Genomic DNA, 23047 nt, shown 5'->3' with positions numbered 1-23047 from the left:
CAGCGCGTACCGGGCCCGCCGTGCCCCCGCGGGGGGCGCTCGGGAGAGACGCGTGTTCGCGCCCCCTCGGAACGCTGCTCGCCGTCGCGACCCCAGAAGGGGGTAGAGGAGCCTCGCATTTCGGGTCAGTGGCAGGAGCTTGTCACCAGGCAAGAAAATCGGGCTCCAGCCAAACCAGAACATCGTATCTTCGCATAACGCCCACCCGACATTGCAACAGGCCCACTTGGATTCTCGCTGTCGCTATCGCAGGGCCTAGGTTTTAACGATTCTAGATTTCAGCAATTTAACAGTCCCAGCTCTGCACGGGAACACATAAATCCAGAAGCTATTCTGTGCCGGGATTGAGCAGCCCGGATTCCCCCACACAAAGTCTTCCTCTACATGCCTTGAAAGCAATGCTGCTCTGCAAGGGGCGGAAAGCGCAAGGGCGAGGTGGATGCTCCTGAGCACACAGGACTTGCCTTGGCAGAGCTCGGCCAGGTGCAGCAGTTTACACAACCTTGGGGATGGAAAGAGTGAAATTTGCTCTTGCCAAGGCAGCTGAGCAGAGCTCGTGTTTCAATTTTGTATTGTTCTTGCCAGTTTTAAGAGTGAAAGCTAATTTTACTAACAGCTGAAGCCTGCTCTTCAGGGCATCTGATTCTAAGTTTGCTAATTGCACAAGTAGTAGAAAATCTATGCTTTCCTAAAACATTGTGGAAAAGCGACAGAAGAGGTCTTCTCCAGGACCTACAGGAGGCTAACCTTAAGCACTCCAAGTGATTTATGCATTATCCCTATCTGTGCCGTATCCTTCCAAAGCCATCTTCCCCTTTACAAGCACTGAACAGACTCAGTTTGCAAACCCCATTTTATTGAGATAACTGGTCCACTAATCCAAGGCTTATCCAGTCACGTGTCCGGTTTAGATGTACAGATAAAGCTTCACTTTCCTAGAGAGCAGGCTTTAGAATAACTGCCCTAAGAGATGAATGCAAACCTCAGTTTCTATGAAAATATAATTTTACACTGAGCATGTACGTTACAAAAGCAAGCTACAAGTATAGGAATAGGAAAGTAACTCTGCAGAAAGTTGGACAGAAATAAACAGATTCAAAAGAGTGAAAAATACAAGCCCTGGGTATGATATTAAGAGCGCATCCCCAGAATAAATCGACTGAAGTCAGGGTTATAGCAGTGCCGAACTGATTTAAAACCAGTATCTTTTTGCTTTTATCAGAGAGAAACATCTGGTCAACAGCTTTTCCACCTGATACCCCTTATCCCCGTGCTGAGTATTCTGTACCTCCTCCAGACCCCTTTCTGTCAATCACACAAAGGTAAAAAGTCTGAAGAAGGCTGCAGTGTCAGTACAGAGATAAAGCTGATCCCAAACTGTTTATGTTTGCAGCTTATCAGAGCAGCAGCTCTTCAGCTTCAGGGACAGCAACTGCAGGAATTCTACCTTGGCTATCGCAGAGGGGAGCTGCACACAGGAACCCAAGAACAGAGCACTGCTATCAGTTCTCTCTCAGGGGATGTTTTCTTTTCCTAGCTTACGTGGGATGTTAGCATGATGAAAGGTATGGACCTTTCTGCCAGCCCCAAAAGCAAGCCTTTTGTCCAGTCTTGCTCCTCCTCAAACACAGCCCATTGTTGCTCTGGAGAGCGTGTGTCTCCATACAGGGTTCAGTGCTTGGCTCTCTGGTGGCAGCAAGAATATTAAATGTGACCATGGTTAGTCACCTGCACCGATCGAAGAACAAAACCAGGCTGTCTCCTGTATCAGCTAACAACTGTTTTCTTCATAGGAAAACTGGATAGCTATGGGCTAATGAACACGTATCCATTAGAACCTCTGATCACATTAACAGCCTCCCACGTCTGCAGCACTCCAAAACGAAACTGCTCATCTTTGAGTAGCAGAGGGGGTTAGGGAACTGGCAACCCCAGACCTTGAAAACGGTCTAATTTTCTCCATAAAATTCTAGCCTGGGTGCGTGGCTCTTGTTGAAATAAAACTGATGAGCAAAACCTGAAGAAAGAAACACTTGAGAAAAATTTGCAATTCAAATACAATTGATTTCAGTATAACAACCCCATGCTCTCTTTACCAGCCCACTAGAGATCATGCAACAGAGAAACTATTTCCAGGGAGGAAGAAAAATCTGTTTCTTTTCCAAGAGAGATGTATTCCCCCCCTTGCAGCCCACTGATGAACTTGTTCATTGATGAACTTTTCTACTTCTGTCTGTGAGGAGAAAGTCACCATAACAAATTGTCCAGAACAGAAGGCATGTTGTGTTGGGCCAGTCGGGCATAGAGCCACATAAAGGCCTTGAGCTACTTCCTGGACAGTGAAGCAGTGAGAAAATAAATAGTATTGTTGCTGCCTATTACAGCTGGCAAAAATATAAAACCCAGTAGGAACTAGTTGGACTTTCATAGTAAAATAAAGTTATGAGCCCAGTGTTGTGTTAACAGGAGACGATACAAAACATCTCAGCATCCACTAGAAAGTGAGTAAAACACAGTATAATGCGTGCAGAAATATACAGAAAGCACTTGCACTAGTATAAAAATATTCACAGTCCTCAGACAAATGTAAACTGGTACAAAATAATTCCAAGAACAGAAACATGTTTACAAAAGGACATGTCAATATAAAACAGTAAAACCAGGTTCACCCTCCCCTAGCCTCATGCACAGCACAGACACACAGGTAGTCGACAGAAGGGTCACATGGACTGAGAATAAGAGCCTTGACTCGCCTTTTGACCTTCTGAGTCAACAGCCTCTGCTGCACGTCGCAGCCAGCCCTCTGGAAGTACAGCTGACTGGCAGAAGGGCAGAGACAGGCAATGCAGAAACAAACAAAAAAACCCACAAAACTGAAAAAAAACCCAAACCAACCCACTCACAGGGATTTTAGGGCCTGTTCTTTCCTAAGCAGTCATTTAATTCCTGATCCTTCAGGCACCCCAGGAGCAGGCATACCAGGAAACTGGTGGTGTAACTGATGGGGTTTATCCTAGTGGTGTGGGTAAGTGTTTGGTGGCCCTGGCAATGAGTGGACAGCAGCACACGGCGATGCCTGCGCACAGGAGGCAACCAACTGTCTGCCTTGCTGAAAGAGGAGAGGGCAGGAGCACAGGGAAAGAGCCTCAACAAGAAGAGGGGTTCTAAGTACCTCAAGGGAAGTAGCCGATTCCAGCTCCCTCACAAATGAAATCGTTCAGCAGATAAGCAAGCACCAAGATCCCACAGTCCCCATGACAACACAGCAAACCCAGAGGGCCTCAGAAGTCAGTACAGCTTTGGAGAGCAAGTGGGAAAGTAGGGTTAGGACATGGAAGCCTGAGTTTGGGAGAAAGGGAGCTTTGCCAAGCTGGTGATCTTTGCTTTAGACGATGTGTAAAGCCTCCAGAAGACTGTCTTTCCTCCCCAGGTCAGATTTCTATACTGTCTGGAATGTCCAGAAAGTTCACTCTGCTCCTGCACCTTGTGCAAGTCCGGGACCAAAGCTGGTCATACCTTCAGTCACATAATCTAGCGGCTTCTTCTGACTCATGAAGGCAAAGCTTCACATTTTTGCTATCAGTGCAGATTTATGTAATACCATGTACAACAAAACCAGACTTGAAATGCCCAGATCACAGTCTGCAGTACATGTTGCAAGAATGCAGAAGCAGGGAAAGGGAGCAACGTGTCATTAAGGCCTTCAAGGTTCAGTGCACAGGACAAAGCAAGGTCTTTCTTTCCCACAGACCTGTCATTTCAGTCTCAGAACACTGCATTTGGGCATGGAAAGTCAGATGCCAGGCATCCATGCACACAACATGCATTACCCGTTGTTTGCAGAGAAGCCCTCTATTTTGGCAGCTTGAATTGGACTGCTTCCAGCACACAGGCTTTTTGGTCATTCTTTGAGCTCAGCAGCCAGTTACAGGTTTCCATAGTGACAAGACTTAAAAGCTTGTTTAATTCTCCCCATGGTCTTCTTCTACCCAGGCCACAATTTTCCCCTCCCAGCCAGGAATGATGTCATCATCATGGAATACCTACCAAAAAAAAAAAAAAAAAAAAAAAAAAAAAAAAAAAAAAAAGGGAGTCCAGTCATGTCTGGAGTCTGGGCACCACTATTCTACAGTGTAAGTAGCATAAGGGACAGGCATTAAGTCAGAAATCCTAACTCAGATTTCACTACACAGCCCAGAGAATGTGTACCTCATCCATCATTCACACATCTGAGTAAGCTTTTCAGGTTTTAGGTGAAAAACAGATTAGGGCCCTTCTTCAGCCAGTAACCGTCAAGATTATCATTAGCAAGTTTGACAGGAAAGGTAAAATAAGGACGGGAAACATGTCTTTTCTGGTCCATACTACAATCTCGAGCTGTTTCTGCAGAATGGCCACCTAGTCAGCTGGACCCAGGGAGGGTAAATCTTGGCATTTGTCTTAATCAGTTGGTGACACAGAACTATCCCAATAATCTTTAATGAATCCAATCCACACCAACACCAGACTGAGCATAACCAGGGCTGTAATGCAGCACACAAAGGAAAAGATGCTGCAAACACAGTTCTCTCTGAAAAACCTTTAAAAGCAGGAGAATATTTTGTTGAATAAAGCACGTTCCCCTGACAAGTGTGTCTCGTTGCAGCAGGTTTAGAAAACCACTTGAGGGGCTAGAAGCATAGTCCAGGTTTTGGCCTCATGTCCCCTGAGCAATGCTGTGTCACAGACTCTCTTTGCCAATAGTCAGCTCTTTGCCCAAGGGGCTCTGCAACCCTCAGGCAACTGCAATCACATTCATGTAACTGCTCTGTCTGGGGATGAAAACAGCCTGTTTTAGCACCTTGCAAGAGGTTTCAGCTGGAATAAAATTAATTTTCTTCCTGGTAGCCAGTACAGTGTTGTGGTTTGGATTTAGTTGCAAATGTTGGTAACACACTGATGTTTTTGTTTATCCCAAGTCGAGGACTTTCCAGCTTTTCATACAGAGGCTAGGAGTGCACGAGAAGCTGGGAGGGGACTCAGCAAGGACAGCTGACCAAAGAAGCCAAGGGGGTATTCCATACCATATAGCATCATGCTCAGTATATAAACGGGGCAGAGTTAGCCAGGGGTCACCACAGCTCAGGGACTGGCTAGGCATCAGTCAGCAGGTGCTGAGCAATTGTATTGTGCATCACTTGTTTTACATATTCTATTTTTATTATTATTTTCCCTTCCTTTTCTGTCCTATGGAACTGTCTTTATCTCAACCCACAACTTTTACTCCCTGCCCCTGCTCCAATTCTCTCCCCAAACCTATCGAGGGGGGAGAGTGAGCTAGTGGCTGTGTGGTGCTTGGTGGCTGGCTGGGGTTAAGCCATGACAGGAACTCAATCTACAGCTGTGAAAACAGACATGTCTGTTTGGGGAAAAATTCGAAGATATTATTAGTTTAGGAGCGAGGTGCCCACGGTCTCCAGGGTTGTGTGGTGACACTGAACCCAAAGCGGCTGATAGCCGAATTCCACACTTACCTCCTCCTTGACTGTGCCAAACTCTGGATCCAGGGCTTTGAAGTGGTACCGGTGGGTTCCTTCGCGATCGATAGCCACCTTAAAATCCTTCAGAGTCACTTCCCCTAACCTGCAAGGGAAGAGTCTGGCACTATCCCACGGTACATCAGTACCAGATTTAGCTCAAGTGTCACTACATGAAATGCAGAGCCACAGCTCAAGTCTAGCTAGGCACGTGGACTTGGCCACAGGGATGTGAGGAGAATGCCCCTCCAGGAACACACTCGTCAACCCCAAGGTCCTCTTCAGAGGAAGAGCTGCCTCCTGACTGACTAAGAACCACCTCAAAACAGCCTTTTTCACTTCCCCTTTTGCACTGACACTCACAGTTGTTCTGACAGGAGTGTTCTGCCCTACATGCCACAGTAGAACCGCTTGGCTGCTTTCCCTTGCTCTTAAAAGTTTAAAAAAAAAAAAAAAAAAAAAAGAGAGAGATGTATCTCTAACACAAATGCATCAGCTAGGGGACTGCTTCAGGCAATTTCCCCAGACAATTGTATTAAATTCAACACCCAAGTTAAGGCACAGCAAACCTGTGCGAGTGGTCCTGTAAGAGATCAGACTGAAGGAGACGAGCACCTCCCACATCAATGTCAGCAGGGCAAAGCCAGACCTCACCTCTTTGGTATGTTGACCATGAAAGGTGTGAGGGAGCGGTCGGTGAAGTACAACACTTTGGTGCAGGCACTGGTGCTCATCACGGGTGTGCTGTGAGAATGAGGCAGTTCTGCAGAGAAAATAGCAGGGTCATTGGGGAACAGCCTGTCTCCTGCCACAGCAGGAGACAAAAGGGGTGATCTCAGCAAATTTGTCATCACAGCAGAGAACCTGGTGAAGGGAAGAGATTCTTAGCAGGGTGGCTCATCATCCCTGTTGGGAAGGACCAGATATTCTCCTGCTCACTGGAAAACTTTGCATTTTAAGGTAAGGTCACCATCCAACTGTGTTGTTAGCACGGAAAATTTGCCTAGCACTGTCCTCCAGGATTAATGTCTCATCCACAGAGGGGCCTGCTGACACCATTTACTCCACAGACACTCTATTCACTACCTCAGCAGTGACAGGGGAACCTTTCTGGAAGAGAAAAACGACTGCAGAGTACCCCATCCAGTACAGCCACATTATCACTGGCCTTTACTTGCAGATGGGTGAAGCAGGATGAAGTGACTGATCATAATCAAGGCAAAAGGTTATCCGTCTCCTCCCCATCCTCCCATTCTAGTTGGCCAGGATGAGTGTTCATGCACGGATTTTTCTCTGCTCATTTGTGTTTCTCCATCTCTGGCTACTGCTTTGTTTCCTGCTTCCCTGCAACACACTGTGCCAAAAGCTGAAGCAGAGGAAGGTTCACACCAAGTGACTCCGTAGTTTTTAGATTCCCAGCATGCAGAAAACACTACGGACACCCATTCAAAGGCTTTCTAATTTAACAATTCTTCGGAGCCACGTCTTAGAGCTCTTTACACCCAAGGCATTCTACATTTGTGGCTGCACAACTCATATTTTCCTGCTGCACTGGAGGGGGATGGAGCTGGTGGAAAGAGAGAGGTATAGTTTGCATACAGAAAACATGACTGGGGCTGCTCTAAAAACCGCAGTTTATGGGAGAGGAGGGAGAACCTAGCAAATCCTCCCCACAACCTACTTCAGGCTTCTGAGTTCCTCTCCTACCTTCCTCCACATCTTGCACCTCCAAGGCTACCCTGCTGCTGGACACTACAATACAGCTGAAAGGTGTGGGCCTCTGTCTTTCCCCAGGACCTACAGTCCCCTACAATCTCAGAGACTTTCTAGGTGACCTTTACAATCAACATGGGAAAAAAAAACAGCCTTCATGATGAAAAACAAATGTGGAGCTGCTGCAGCTGGAGCCAGGAAACATGGTGCCAGAAAGGGCTGTGCTGTTATGAAAGGAGCTAGGCACTGGGGGGGGACAGGAGAGGCCACTGTACAGTTATCCGAGTCCACTAGATGGTGCAAACCAGCAAAAAAGCTGAAATAACATCACATTTTTCCCTCACCCAAGGGATAATTGTTTGTCAGACTGTATTTATACATAATATTGTCTTATAATATTATATATTTTAATATAATTTTAGAGTATTTTTATATATTTATACTGCAGTGCTACCCAAGTGGCCCAGAGAGACTCCCACTGTGATGGGGCTTTACAAACAAGCAGCCAGATTGTCTCTGCCCTCTTTCCTTTGCAGTGAAGTCTAATCTGTACTGCCAATGACTAAAGAGAGGAAGGTGAACTCTGGTAAAGGGAATAAGAAGCTGGAGGTCACAGATTCCCAAGGGAATGCTATGCCCCCAACTCCGGCCAGGAAAACCGAGCAGTGAATTTGGCAGTGGGAGGGCAGGAGCTGAAAGGCACTTACTGGATTTGGGAGGCCAGGAGTCTCTACACTCATTTGTTGCTCTGCTTGCTGGTGACTTCCCCCGGATCTAGGGTGAAAAGCCGAAAGTGAGAACACAGTATCACTTCCCAGCTGGAGCTCTCATTGCTGCTTAGCTCTGGGTTGTGTGTGAGGGGCAGAAGTTAAGAGCTCAGTGCCCTAGGAAGCCTTTACCCTTCTCTCTTGCCTCTTCTGTGTTTCCATGCGGTACAGCCGTTCCATCAGGCTGGAGATGCCCTGCTCCAGGCTGTCAATGGTGTGGTGCTGTGGATCATGGCCACTGAAACTGTTCCTGAGGCTGCGAAGGGCATCACGAACCAGCTGCAAGTCACTTGTCTGCCCAAGAGACCACAAGTCAGTCAGACTAACTCCAGGCTGCTTTCTTCCCATCTAAAGCCACAGAAGAAACATCTCTAACATGATAATAGCTTCCAGGATATCTGGAGCCCTCATCTGCATCTGGCTGGGAGAAATATCCCTTAGGTGCACTTACCCCTCGGTGGGCTGTGGGAGCAGCTCCTTTTCCTGCTGTCTGGAGGAAGCCATTGCTCTGAGCACTATGACCACCGTAAGCCATCACCTGTTCAGGGGAAGATGCATGTACCACTAGGAATGTGTTAGGATCTCCCCAAAGATCCCAACTGCTGAGCTTCAAAATGATGAGAGGGCATGAAAACTTTCACATCAGTGATATAACTCCCATTTTCTACCAAGCAAACACACTCACTAAGGAGTGTGCAGGCAGCCTTACAGGTCAGAGCACAAATATGATTCCTCATACACAAGCAGAGAAAAAGAAGCAGAGACAGGAGGGGGCTTGCTGCTACATCAGAGGGCTCTGCAAGCTCTAGTGAGCACAAATAGCATTCAGGTGGCACTGTGCAGGGACAGCTATTGGGGCTGACACTCTTTCCACCAAGACAGTTCCAAGTGCTCAGTACCAGAGTCAACAGGAAAAGGACAAGAAGCTAAGTCCTGGTCTAACCATTAGCCAGTGTCAGAGCTGAAGCTAGAAGCCAAGAGTCTCTGGCTTGCACTCACTCCTGTGCTCCCCTCACTGTTTCATCACTTAGGATTCTGACACAAGAGGCTAAGCCAGAGTGCTACTGCTGAGAGCTTTGGTAAACTGGATGCTTTGTGGGGTGTGGCTGCATTGATTAGGGCACTGACAGTGAGATTGCAGAGCCAGGCATCTCTGGAATGAAGTAGATTTCTGGAGACAGCTAGAGGGTGCTGGACAGAAACGTCACTCCAGTCTCATCACTCCAGTCTGATGTGTAGGCCAAGGCTTCCCATACCTCTTCAGCTTCCCTCTTCATGCAGTGAGCTAGCAGGGCCTCTTTGTGCTCCAGCTCCCGTTCCAAATCCACCTGTGAGGGGAGTAGAAGAGTCAGCACACACTGAGTCACCAACATAAGTGCCAGCTCTCAGGGTGTCAGTGCAGCCCACCTGCTCCATACCTGTTGGTAGCTGGCCTCAGAAAGCTGCCTAAGCAGTTCATCCAGTTTGGTCTGATGCTGCTGTAAATGCCGATCCTTCTGGCACAGTTCTTTCTGCAACACAGTAATCAAGAGAATCAATAGGACAGTAAGGCTCACAATCATCTTCCCATGGCAGGGAAGGTTATGTCATCTGCCAGAATCAGGTGCCTTTACAGGCTGACTTAGACAGTGTGTGTACTTCTAGCTAGATGTTAGAACTCAGTGTCAAAAAATCCTCTTGAAAAGATCAGTCAGGTTGTGTTGCCTGGAGTCCCCTTGCCTAGCAAAGATCCACTGCTGAGGCCAGACAACTGTCCCAGAGAAAAACGATTCCTGAGGGATCAGTGGACAGTCAGGTGACCCAACCTAACTGATAGCTTCTGCACAAGTATTAGATACTCAGCAAAGCACCACAGAAAAAACACAATAAAAGATCTACTATAAAAAGCTGTGGCAGAACACAAAAACCATGTGATCCCTCTATCTCATTGCAAACATCCATGGCTATTGCAACTTATTCACTATCCACAGTGCCATTTCCAGAGGTGACTGAGTGCCAGGGAGACAGCAGTCACATTCACAAAACTGAAGAACCACCAGATGCTGCCCCCAGAAAAGCCTCCAGTGACGAGAGGTTCCATTACTTTGTATTCTGCCAGTAGCCGGCTTCTCTCTTCAACCTTCCTCTGAAGGTCAACCTGCAAAAATAACACGTAGGTGTAGGTAGGTATTCCTAGAGAGTTAGTGACAACCTCTTCGCCCCTTGAGCCAAAGGGTGACCTGAGACCAAATATCAGCAGAGTTCAAGGGAGCTAGTGTCTAAGGATATCAACCTCTTGGACAGGGCAGTTCCTTCCTTGCCCTTCTCTCTCCAGAGAGGCACTGTACATGGCAGCTCCAGCTGTCACAGTGCCTCTTGCTAACTCAGGGAGCTCAATGAGAAAGGGAGAATGCAGCTGTACTGAAAACATCATGGGAATCCTCTCCCTGTTTCAGCTGAAGGTCTTGGAGGACAGGAAGTAGGAGTGAAGAACAGGAAACTCCAGCCAGTCTCACAGCTGGCTAGTGGACTGTGTGCAGTTTTTACTATGCAGAGACCTTTGACTGATCATTCACTATCCCATGACCCCAAGAACTATGCTGCAACCAGCTCCACCCTGTGGCTGCTAATTCCCTTAAGGCCACCAACCTCCTCCTAAAATAATCTAACCCTCAGCAGCACGGTGACTCACGTTCTGGTTGTGCAATTCCTCCTTGTCCATGTTTGCTCTCAGCAGTTCCTGCTTTAGCTGAAGAACTGAAGCATCCTGTTGAATCAGCCTTTGCTGTAAAGCATCCTAGGAAAAGATGTTATCTATAGAAAGGTGCAAGACAGAGGCAGAGATCCTTTCCTGGGAAGGGAGTGACCTAGACCAGTGGCCATAATAACACAGTGGGACCACTCACAGGGCTGAAATGTTGCCGAGGGCCCAGGAGAGCCAGAGGTATATGGACATCTGGCCCAGTGAGCTCTCAGCCCTTCTGCCCTTCTCTTACCCAAAAGTGATTTCCCTGCCAACATTCTAGCCATCTGGGACAGAGGGATTTCTGTGCTTCTACCTGAACTTCCTGCTCCAGAAGTGGCCTGACAATTTGCTCTTATGGCAGAAAACAACAGTGTCTTTGCAGAGTCTTTTCACAGCCTACGGCTAGTGTCTCCAGCCACGCATCTGCAGCATCCAGAGGGCAGAAAGAGGCCATCAGCCAAGGACACAAGAAAAGTTAAGCTCTGTGTGTGATCTAGTTATGCAATGAAATCCTCTCTGAAGAGGCCAAAGCCAGGACTAACTCTGCACATTTCACTCAGTGTCACCCAGAAGCAGAGGCCCACCTTGGACAGCTACTGCTGTTTGCTTCCTTCGCGGGAGCCTGACAGGCAGCTCTAAAAATACCTTTGCTCAGGAGTAAATTAATAGTAGTGTTCAGAACTCCAGAGGAAGAAACTGAGCAAACAGGAGCAAAAGTTGTGAAAAATGCTGAAGATGACAAGAATAACCCTGTGCTCTTTTTCCTCTGCTGTCAAGAATGCGTTCACTGGGCCAATCCTACTGTGTATACCCCAAGACAGAGGGGGGAAACCACAAGAACCAAGCAGGCCTCCTACACATCGTATCTTGTTTAGGGGAAAGAGACAAGTGGGGACATTCGACCACAATCCTACAGACAGAAATAGAACCCAGGAGACCTACCTCCTTGTGCCTGCCATAACTGCAGTCTCTGCCTGGAGCCAGAAACAGACCATATGACTCCCCACCTCCAAGTCCCCTAATACAACTCCCTCCACCATCTGAGATTCCTCCGAGGCGTCTGGTTGCTGCTGGCCCTACTCATGGGCTGCAAACTGTTTGTATTTGATGAAATGCTCCTTTCCTCACCTTTATTCCCTGTAGGTTTCGAGCTTCTTGTTTGTATTTCAATAGCTCCTTCTGTAAATGCAACACAATTTCATTAAATGGCATCTTGTCACCTCTTCAGAATCAACCCAAGTCAGTGTTCTCTGTCCCCAGACACCTGCTTCAGAAGAAGGCACATCCCACCATCTCCTACAGATCAAAGAGCATGTCAGGCCCCAGGCCATTTTAATAAGTTACAAACATGACAAAACAGTTGAGCACCTCCCTAAGGCCTGCTATTAAATCCATGAGAGAAAAAGATTGCCTAGTCCCCCAAATCTGGCCTGCAGGGCAATGTCAAAAACTTCTCTTTCAGCATCAGAACTGGTCCCAGAGCCAACACCATCAGAAAGCTGAACTAAGGCAGGCTTGACAGGGCAGGTTCTTCTTAGCTGCATTTATTTCCTACCTGAAAGGTTGTTTGAATCAGACACAGCTAGAAACTTAACAGCTATCCTGGATAAAGTTTTGCGATGCTAATACAACTCAGATCTCTCCAGCTTCAAGAGCATGCAGGAAAAAAAAATCTATTTCAGCCTTCATTTAAATTCAAGTAACACTTAGATATTTCTTTTACCAGCACTGATTTGAAGCAAAGTGGCAAGGCAGTACATATTTTTCTGGTGCTATCCCACAAACTTTATTAACTGTTAATACCGTATAATAAACGCTTCCCAGCCAAGTATTGCAAGTGCTCTCTCTAGGTCAATTAATTACTGTCTCGGGGAAGAAGATATCTACGCTCCCAGAGGGATGGAGATCCTGCACAGCAGAATATGGGAACAGAGTCGGAGCCCTAACACAATATATCCCCCATGTCATCCACTGTGTTATCCATCCTCCCCTGTCCCTGCCCCATCTGTCCCACTCCTCCCCATCAATTAGGACAAAGCCTGCAAACATCTCTTGACCCAAAACCTCATTTTCCCCTTCATCCGTTCCCCTCTAACCTTAAGGTCTTGATTTTCTTCCACACTCTGATCCAGACGACTTCGGATTATGATCTAAATGCAAAATAACTTTGGTTATTATTGTGCAAGACACATGCCTGTGACAGAACAGTGCAAAGGGCAGCTTGATCAAAGAGATATAGGTACAGCAATGTGCTCACCAGCTGCTCCTCAGGGCAGGCTCCACGTTCACAAAGTTCAAAGGACCCTTCCTGCTCATCCTCAGGTAAAGACCCATTGAGCAACAAAGCCTGGGAAGATGAAGGAAAAAAAATCTCCTCTTAAGGAGTTTCAAAGGAAAATAGTCGAGCTGCAGCTATGGCTAACAGTCATTCGTATCAACAGTCTCTAAACAGTATCATTTTCCATTTCTGCTGACCATTCCCCTATTCTCCAGGAACGAACAAGATTTATCCCCTGAAAAAGCTCTCCCAGAAATATCTGTCAGTCAATATTCTTTCCCACAGAAAGACACCAAACAAGGACAACTCAGATTTTCAGGGAGTAAATTCCATCCCAGGCTTCAGTCCAAGGGTTGCCTTCACTACAACAGATTTGAAGTCTAAAGCACAGACTGAACCAGGTTTACACTGTAAAGCTTCTCTTCTGGAATGAGACTGAAGTATCTCCCCTGCTGAAAGAAGCCATCCTCCTAACCACACGTCTACAAAACACTTTAGAAACTGGATGTTCAGGGAAGCCTAACTCTATTCTATACTAGACAAGACCAAGATACATTCAGAACCGTTGTCCAAGTGAGGGAAGAGCCCTCACCCACGCAGTCAGTGAAAATCTTAAGCTATGCCCTGTGCTTGAGGAAGGCTACTAGAAGCACAGTATTCACTCCTTCAGCAGCTCCAAGTAGCCCAAATGTCTGCAGGAAGATGCCAGAACTCTCACAGTAGACTGAATCCAGCCTGAAGAAGGGAAAAGCATGCACTGTAGGAAGTGTGACTAGAAAGAGCAGGGTATACCAGACTGGTTTTCTCTAGCCTATGGTTTTTACATTGATCTTTCTGTCTCTTAACTTCCAGGATTCAGGGCTCCTGGTATGTGCCAGGATGTTGCACCAAACTGGACACATTGGAAAGACTCATGCCTCTTTCTTTCAGTTAGCTTTCTAGTTTATTTCTGTTTGAACTCCACGGCTAAACCCAAAATATCCCATTTGCAGTAACACTCCAGCCCCTAAAGACTTCAAGGCTGACAGGCCAGGTTCTGCCTGCTGACAGAATCTTCCACTAAAGAGCTACAACTTGCTGCCAAATAGCAATCTGTACTCAGTTAACGCTAAATCGCTTTGGAAAACTGTCTTCTGAGTGCATCCCGAAGTCTTCCCAGCAGGACACTCAAGCAGGAATCACACAGGAACATAAAAAGCTGCCGTGGTTTTAGCGCCTGATGAGGTAAATGTATATCAGGGTCCCTGATACTTCAACGAAACTCTCATGAACTGGAGGCTTTTAAGTATTGAGTAAGAGGGGGAAAAATCAATTAATCAAATCCAATTTCTTGGCTAGCAACATCAGCTGCCTCTTCCTACTCCCAGAGGATGAGGGGGCAGCAGTGCCAGCTGCTCACCCTCACTCCTGAAACATGGGGCCAGGGTTGAACAGGACATGCCAGTGCTGCCTCTTCCTGCTCCCAGTGGGCACATAACGCAACCAGATTTTACCAGTGAACCTAGTTGCCTTTTTTTTTTTTTTTTTTTAAAAAAAAAAAGCCTTTTGTTTCCTGCCCATTGTCCACAGGGAAAGGGGCAGCCGGCCCACACCCCACCCTCCCTCCCATCAGCCTATGCTTCTCACACAATCTCTGCTTTGTTTACTGGCACATAAATATTTACAATTCAAAGCCAGTATGGTTCCCAGCACAAACAGAAAGGAGTATTCCTGAGAGAGTTCAGGGTCTTTACCATATGGATCAGGGGCTCTACTCCCCATGCAAAGTCAAACCCATCAGGCTGAGGGTCATTTGGTCGGGGAGGGACTGGAATAGGTCAGCAAGGAAAAGGTCCCACAAATAAAACAGTTGCATAGAGAATGCGCCAAATATTATAGTTCAATCTAGCCCACTGAAAGACTGATGCAAGCCTATGCGACCCCTGATCAGCTCTGTGAATTCTGATTGATTTCCTGACATTCCTTGTCTCTCTGCATTACTTCCAATCGCAAATTGCAGAAAGACTGCTCCATTCTCTCAGGCTGCGAACCAAACCTGCAGGCTCCTAAGCGCCCTGGTGAAGAAGGGCAGTCCCAGCCCCAGCATGTGGGAGAACACTGCTGCATCTCTGCTAGTTTGCACAGTAACACACGTGCTTTGCACAGTGACAGCACATCCAGGAGTTAGCATACCGTCACAGGACAGGGGAGCAAGGCAATGAACTCACCTGGTATCTGAACTCCAACCAAAAGACAACACAGACAATCACCTTCTAAACACAGGCTTTGTTTTAGATCTCCAGAGTGGTTCTGTTCTTACCTGTGTTCACTGCGTCCTTTGCCCTCTCACAGTCCACTTAAATTACTATTAGTGACTATCACTGATCTTCAGTCTTCACAGCAATATAACCTTCCTCTCCCTCTCCCTCCCTATTGAATAAGAGCCTCAAATCATGTCAACACCAAGTTTTGGAGAAGCTTGAGCTAAGAGAAAAAAAAAGGTTGTGTCTGAATTGCACAGACTGATGTTAAAATCCTTTCTCTGAAACCCTGGTAAATATACTGGGGCTCCTTCCCTGGGCAATCTTGGTTAAGTGTGGTACACAGTGATGGAAGACAGGCATGCCCTGCCCCAAGACAGACTGGGGCTGGATCCAGCTGTCTTCTAAATTGCATCTGGGACATTGGAAAGGATGGTTTTGGCATTCTCCACTCCGGAAAAGGTGACCAGCACCAAACCACAACTGCGGGAGCCCAGAGAGCTTAAACACTGCAAGAAAGGACGATGTCAGAGTGCTCAGTCAGTAGCATTCTGTTGCTGGATAAGGTTTCCACTGGCTGAAGCCAATATACCCCAATACACACTATCCACACAATCTGAAATACTCTCATTCCTGATGAGCTTTTCCCTGAAGGGACTCATCCCACAGAGTGAGACACAGGGAGGGAAGAGTCACTGTCCCTATTTAACCAAGGTGACCCAAGAGACCAACTGAGTTCTTGCACAATCACCCCAGGAGACTTCACTGCACCAGGAGTCTTATTCGACTGTCAAGTTCCAGACCAGCGTCTCAGCTGCAAGACAACCTGTCTTCCAGCTACAGCTGGCTGCAAAAGAAACGCATGTGGAAGGGAACACCAGCTGAGAAGAAAATCGATTACCTGCAAACCTGAAATCATCTTCTTTGCTTCCTCCATTTCCTTTTCCAAATGGTCCTGTTGTTCCAAAAGCTGCTCCTCCCATGAATTCTCCAAATATGACCCAGGGTTCCCTGCTTGCCACTCAGGCTGGAAATGAGATTCTGTCTCTTCTGGAAGAGAGAGCAGCTGAATGTGGTCACATTCAGACAGACAGAGAAGTCCAAAAACACTTGCACCACACAATAACTGCTTGCTGCACACTAGCTATCACTCATAAACCAGCATGGCTTCTAATTGCTACCAAGGAAATTGCTGCAGGTGTGACACCTTGTCTAATCTCAAGGATTCATGCCTCATTCTTTATGCAAAGGAAGCTTTCCTGCATACAGCTATATCAAAGATATGCATCCTTCCCCTTCATTAACTTTGCTGCATCTGATTCTTGAGTACCGGAGAATTCAAAGCACATCACAGGGGACAACGCACTGCACTGTGTGTGGTACAAAGTACCTAAGGGGAAGAAAAAGCCACTGTGTGATTTCAAGAACATGTCTTAGTGTTAGAGAGTGCACAAGGACACAATGAAGGCAACGTTAAACACTATCTCTACTTGTAAAATAACATGGCTTTCTCAAAGCAGACAATACACCTAAATCTGAAAAAAAAAAAATTAACAGAAAGTTAACTAGCCTTGCATGCCTTTTCTGATCCCCACAGCATAAACTGCATTGATGGTTAACTATCATCCACTGCCTGGTCCAGGAATATGGATTGGTTTTTTTTCTTCCCTAAGAAGGGATGAGGTTTGATGAGGAATAATCATAGCAGTGCTTGTTAGCTAATTGACCAAAAGTGAGATTGGCCGATGGAAGCTGCTGTGCATCTGTAGGTAAGCAGCTGCAACAGTCTATCGTACAGGCAGCAGGCAGACACAGCACTAAGAACTTAAGGAAGAGCCACAGCCTGCCAGCTACTTCAGCCACCGAGCTAGTCTGTCAAATACTTCTGAAGGAGCACTGGAGCAGGACTACACTGCAAAGCATATCCTAGGAGAGCTTCTCTGTCGTTTGCTCTTGGGATGGATGCTAACCAGAAACACTCACTCCTAGGCTGCATTCCTGAGAAGGAAAATAAACAAAAAGAAATCACTTCAGGAACTTCTCTGAAAACCTGTCCTTCAATATGAATGAAAATTTTAAATGTAAACTGACCGTATCACAGGGCATTTGTGGCAATACAGCAATGACTTCTCAGTGCAAACACCACAATACTACAACTGTTCAATCCTTGCAAAGAGCCACTGAACCTATGTACAGATGTGCTGTAAACACAGACCCTCACCCCATGTCAAGCGACGCATCACGGCTTAACAAGCTCACATGAACTCTTTTAAGGGAATTTTAAATGGTTTTTTTCAACATGGCCTATAAGGCTGTGATGAAAGCAGTCACCCTACAGTGAAAATTGTATGTGACACTCAATTATTCTCCAGAGCTTTTTATTTCCTAAGCATTATTTTGCAAGCCTCATAGACATTGCCATATTATGGCATTACTGTTGGGTTAAAAGTTTCAGGATTTAGTTTTATGTGAACAGATACTCAGCATCACATTCTCTACATTTATTTCAGTTACTGGGTTACTTTTCAGCAAGTTTATGATACAAACAAATCCCAAAGAAAGCGTGAGCTGTAAAGCAATCTGCAAGGTACCCGTTTTAGTTTCTGTTTCTTCAGTGTGGATAATCACAAGTCTTTCCTTCTCCTCTGACGGGGCTACAGTGGATTCGCTCTTCGCACTATGGATAGGACTGGGCGATGTAAGACTGCAGAGGAAAGGAGAAAAGTTACTTCTAGTGCTGATCGATATTGTCCTCATGTAAGATAAAAGCGAACATGCAGGCAGGTTGTTGAAACTAAGAATTATCTGCAAACTAGAGAAGCCATTAACGAACCAAACTGGGAATCATTTTCCATCACTTTCCATCAGTGTCATAGCAGGCTAACTGGTAAGAAGCACAATGTGTCTCTTCATTTTCCTTAGCAGAATGCAAGTTTGAGACTGCCACCACAGAATTCACATACACTTACACAGGGGTAAGACCACAGGCTACTGAAGGAAGCAATTTACTGTGAGCCTTATGTTCAGACTTCAAGCTGAACAAAAAGCCACCCTGGCTTGCTACATCTCTTGCTCTGGCTTTCAAAAGCACCACTTGACCAACTTCAAATTCCAAGAGCAAAATATTTTTGAAAGTCAGATACCGCTCACTCATGTTCTTAGGTTAAAACTTCTTGAAAGTACCCACATATTTCCACTGGAGCCATCTCAGATGACTGTGAGGTTCAAGCAATCTTTTTTCAGAAATTCTTCCTAAAGGCATCGCCCAGACAACACCAAAAGGTGGTTGAAGTTCACTGACCCATTCAATGTACCTCTAAAGTCACAGGAACTAATCCTTCCAAGTGTGAGCAGGAGTTAATTTTTCATTCTCCCCAAGACAGAAACAAAGGACAGAGAACAAAAAGAAAACACTGTGGAAATAATATAATAGGTTTAAAAAAGTAAGAGGCTTCGGCAGCTCGCTGTCCGCATCTTCCCAGCACGGCTGTTACATATTCCACAGCTCTCTCACAGAATCAGAAAAGCCTTGCAATAGAAATGGAAATTACTTGGTAGCAGCTCCTGTCTGGTCCACTCCCACCCCCAGTGCTGGCCTACTTCTCATTTACGTTACAGACCCTCAAGCAGTCCAGTTTTAATGGTCCAGACTAAATGGACTTTCACCACGTTAAAGGAAAAGATGAATGCAACTTACTCCATGAAAGAACAACCATCTCCTAATGGGGATCTCTAACAGCTACAGTACCTGTCCTTTCCTGCCCAAACAGGGTGTGTGTGATTGTTGAAGGGGTCCAGGCCACCTGGCTTTGCTCAGGGGTTTACTTCATGAAGGGTAACTCCATTACAGCAGTCCCCAACTAAGCACATTTTACATACAACATTTGTAACCAGCCCCCTGCTCCTGCTTGTTACTGAATGGGTGTTGAGCACAAAGTTAAAATAATTGTTTGGGAGCCCAAAGAGTACTGCTGGGTTTGCATTATATTATAAGAGTCAGAGGAAATGATGAAACTTTCAAACAGCATAAGTACAAAGAGGAAGCCCAGCTGATCTAACATGTCCAGTAACTCTGAAAAGGATTCTACTTCCTTCTAGGAACAGATCTCAGTATTTCCCCACATATTCTCAGCTGATACTCCAATGTGTCATCATCCTGATAAGGCCACCAAGAAGTGCACTGCTGGTTCGCACCCACGCAAAAGATGAAAGAATGAGAGCTGTCCTAGAAAATCAGTATTAGCAAGTGTTGGGTGAGAAGGTGGTAAAACTGAAGGATGGGGCAGGAGCCGAACTGCAAAGAAGAATGAGCAGGACATAAACACAAGGGGATACGGAGACTAGAAATAACATTCCCCTCTTGCAAAGCCTGCTCCTCTCAGCACTGGATCCACAGCCCAAAGCAAATACAAATAACCTGGGGAGGGGTGGGGGAGGTAGGGGGGTGTGTGTGCATATGTGTGTGTGAAGTGCTCACTACAGGTCTCCACAACACAAATAATTACTTAGGTATTCCTATGTCCACAGTCCCCTTTCCAGGCAGTTTCCCTATTTTAAAAGGCCAGGGGGTTCACGCGGCGTCAGTGACAACATCTCAAACCATGCCAAACGGTGAACAGAGCCACTGAGATGCACTCAGATGAAGCAGGAGCACGGGTCAGGTTGCCTCATACATTATGCCATCAAGTTAATGCTGGAAACATTTCTATGGTTTTTGTATCGGTCACTAAACCCATCAGAGTGTGAAATATCCACTGATGTTATTCGTTCTTTAAAGTACATAACAATTCATGATTAAAGCATGCAGAAATAAGTGCTGGGAAATTACAGCTATTTAGGACAGATTTATGATGTAAACGGTTCCACTTTATTCCTTTTACCAGTTGGTTTCATAACCCATATCCTTTCTCCACTGAGTCCCAGAGTTGCCAGTGCCTGCACAGCCAAGGCTTTAGGGCAACAGCCCCAGTGATAAGTCTGAATTCTCATAGTTTTAATAAACACCCCATCCCTGCTGTTTCAAATTACAATGGCAACAATTGCTCACCATTTGACCTGCTTCCCTCCCATGATCCCAATTTAACCTTTCGCCTCACAGAATCCGTTTCCCGGGGAGCCTCAGGATTCTGGCTACAGACATGTCTTGTCCCTTCATATGCTCAGAATTCAGTGCAGAAGACGCCAGCTCCTGTCAAACTACTGGAGAAATATTTGCAAGCCAGACCTCTTCACATTAGCTGAAAGATTCACAGCAGAAACAAACAAACAAAAAAACCCCTCAGGGTCTTTGCAAGAAACTGTTGTATGGCAGATCAGCAGCTCCCACACGTGTATTTGATTCCAGAGTCGAGGAATTCTGCAGCCTGGGTTTTGCTTTGGCTGGTTTTCCGCTCGGGTTATTTGTCTCTTCCTGCTGCATTTTGGTCAGCTGCACACCCAGTTGTTTTCATCACAAGGACTGCAGTCTGGATTGCCAGTGGTGTTTCTCATCCCATTCTGCCCTCTTTAGACTCCAAGCACCTGCTGCAGATGCCAACGAACAGGCAAGAGAAGGTGCTCCTGCAAGCAGCGGCTTCTCTGCTCTTCCAGGCTTGGATGCGGTCTCGGCATGCAGCTTCCCAGCCCTAGGCACGGCTTCCTCTTCCTCGCTATCTCCAGCTCCCTCTCCCTCCTGCTGTCACACAGGCTGTGCAAGGCACAGCCTTTTCTCCGAGATGCCTGGCTCAGAGTGGGGGAGGGAAGGCTGGTGGAAGGGGAGGGGAAAGGGAGATGGATGGGTGAGGGGCTTAGTGGCATGGGAATCCATCTGACTTGGGCAAATTTTCCATGAATCATTTCAGTTGCCTTTGCTTATTAGAGCTTTTGTCTCTGGGAATTCTGTTATTCAGGCTGTGAGCTCTCTTATTGAAGAGTTAATGCAGCAACGAGCTGATGCTAGGCAGGGGATGCTGCCCTGGGACACACACGACAGCAGCACAATTAGATGGAGGGGGTGGCTGTAGTTAATAACCATATCTCTCACTAATAAAAAATGTGGCTTGTTTCTCCCAGCCAGTTCTCATAACAAAGCTAGTACATTTCTCCCTGGAAGGAAAGAGAAATAAGCATCTTGTTTTCATCACGAAGCCTGGTGTCAGCAGAAGCCACCCCCAGGAGCTAGAGGTCAGATTGCTCCCAATTTCTCTGGGTAGATCACTGATCACTTCTGTAAAGATTCTCACCATATTACATCCTATCAGCAATAACATCACCGTGACCATATGGTAAGAGAACTCATGACATCACATTTTCAAAAATGAAAACCACAAAGTGATTTAGGATATACAGAGAAATTTTCACTCCTCACTAAAATACAGCCACATATGAGCAAACAGCAGTTGTCTGATAATCTGTTACAGGGTAGAAGAGTACACATTAAATATTCGAGCTACCTTAAACTGAAGGATGAGGGGAGGGAGCAGCATGTTTCACTCACTCTGCTACCAAGATCATGGTTCAAGAGTCAACACCAAAGTCCTGTGACATTAGCCATGAAATCCTGTTGCCAAGACCAGAATTTTTACATCTCCCCCGGAATGACAGCTTCAGAAGTTCACTCTCTACTGACATCATGTGGAGGCAGCAGTCCACTGGAGTTCCCACACTCCCAAATGCCTGTGTCTGTATAAACTGAACTTGACAACGATATATAGCAAGTTTTGGGGATAAGTACAAACTATTGTATTTTTTTTCTCCTCTGTTGGGCCAAGCAACCTTAATTCTCAGGTCCTCTTTGGACTATGGAGCATCAAAAGTGGGATGGGAGGGTAAATTAATTAACTGTAAAGCTAGAGGCAGTTAAAGGTGATGGATGGGGGCACGATGGCAATGAAGACACAGCTGCAGATCCCCCCGGAACCATATATCTGGATTAAAGACTGGTGTGTTCCTGTAACTGCTGTTCAAATCCACATGCCCCCTCATCTCTACCTCTCTGAAGGGCATGAGGTTTGTTGGTTTAAGTTCTTTTCCTCCAAATCTTTTCCATCAGCTCTGAAATATTCATCCCTTGCCACTCTAGCTGCTCTGCCCCTTCCTTTCTGTGAAGCAAGTCACAAACTCCATTTCAGCATCCCTCATGTCAGTACTCTCTCAAAAGGCTCCACCTGTACATTCAGGTTCCCAGTAAAACCTGTAGCTGTGTATTTCCTAATCCTATTCCCCTGGTGTCACTGAGGGACACAGCAGAGCTTTAGACAATTGTAACTCTAAGAGTTTCTAGCTCTTACCTATGCAACCACATCATGAATGAGATCAATTTTATCTGTGGGAGAAATGGCAATAAACCACTGCTTCATGTTGGTTTCTGAGGCTTCATTCTCCAGATCATGCAGGAGACTATGCTGGGAATCCTCTCTTCTATTAGAACCAGATCACAGCGATAAGGGCACTTTAGGGAATGTAAGACAAAGGACCACGAGGGGACATATCTTGGCAATAAAGTTCCTTACCCAGAAGAGTGGGACTCCAGTGGTGTGTTCTGCTGCCCTTCATACTGCTGCACCAGTGCCCGGACACTCCAGTAGGGGTTTTCAATCTCCTCATCCATGCTGCTATTTCTGGAGATAATAATCACAGAATGAGGGACGCCTCCCCTGATAGGAGCAGAAATGCTTGTCTCCAAGAAGGAGTGTAGGAGAGCTAATGAAAGGAAGGCAATAAGAAGAGGACAGCTAGAAAACTGCCAATTAAGAAAATTCTCCTATCAGGAAGCACTGTCGTGTGAGGGAAACACAGGAAACAGGCCCTCCCCTTTTAAACTCATCCCT

At 46.2% G+C, this 23047-nt stretch overlaps 1 protein-coding gene across 7 annotated transcripts in view; it reads right to left on the bottom strand.

Moving 5' to 3' along the window:
- Positions 1–2502: 2502 nt before the first annotated feature.
- The window catches only part of DIXDC1 (DIX domain containing 1), a 39405-nt gene continuing 18860 nt past the window's right edge, over positions 2503–23047 (bottom strand). For 2 of the 7 annotated variants that reach the window (XM_026863547.1, XM_026863546.1), the window contains exons 5-21: positions 22730–22837; positions 17831–17943; positions 17223–17237; positions 16141–16289; positions 12979–13068; positions 12818–12871; positions 11850–11900; positions 10668–10772; positions 10080–10133; positions 9415–9507; positions 9253–9324; positions 8448–8534; positions 8129–8290; positions 7937–8003; positions 6171–6279; positions 5514–5622; positions 2503–4043 (exon numbers count right to left, since the gene is read on the bottom strand). In XM_026863547.1, coding sequence (XP_026719348.1) covers positions 3963–4043; positions 5514–5622; positions 6171–6279; positions 7937–8003; positions 8129–8290; positions 8448–8534; positions 9253–9324; positions 9415–9507; positions 10080–10133; positions 10668–10772; positions 11850–11900; positions 12818–12871; positions 12979–13068; positions 16141–16289; positions 17223–17237; positions 17831–17943; positions 22730–22837 — 1519 coding nt within the window. In that variant the 3' untranslated portion in view covers positions 2503–3962. Of the gene's footprint in view, positions 4044–5513; positions 5623–6170; positions 6280–7936; positions 8004–8128; positions 8291–8447; positions 8535–9252; positions 9325–9414; positions 9508–10079; positions 10134–10667; positions 10773–11849; positions 11901–12817; positions 12872–12978; positions 13069–16140; positions 16290–16456; positions 16908–17222; positions 17238–17830; positions 17944–20286; positions 21144–22729; positions 22838–23047 lie in introns of those variants that run through there. The other 5 variants (XM_026863548.1, XM_026863550.1, XR_003399931.1 and 2 more) reach the window with 5 other exon arrangements.

Source organism: Athene cunicularia (assembly GCF_003259725.1).
Source record: "Athene cunicularia isolate RWA chromosome 24 unlocalized genomic scaffold, athCun1 chr24_part1, whole genome shotgun sequence".
Classification (NCBI taxonomy): Eukaryota; Metazoa; Chordata; class Aves; order Strigiformes; family Strigidae; genus Athene; species Athene cunicularia.
The sequence above is the reverse complement of the archived record's forward strand: the minus strand, read 5'-3'. Positions and strand labels throughout refer to the sequence as shown.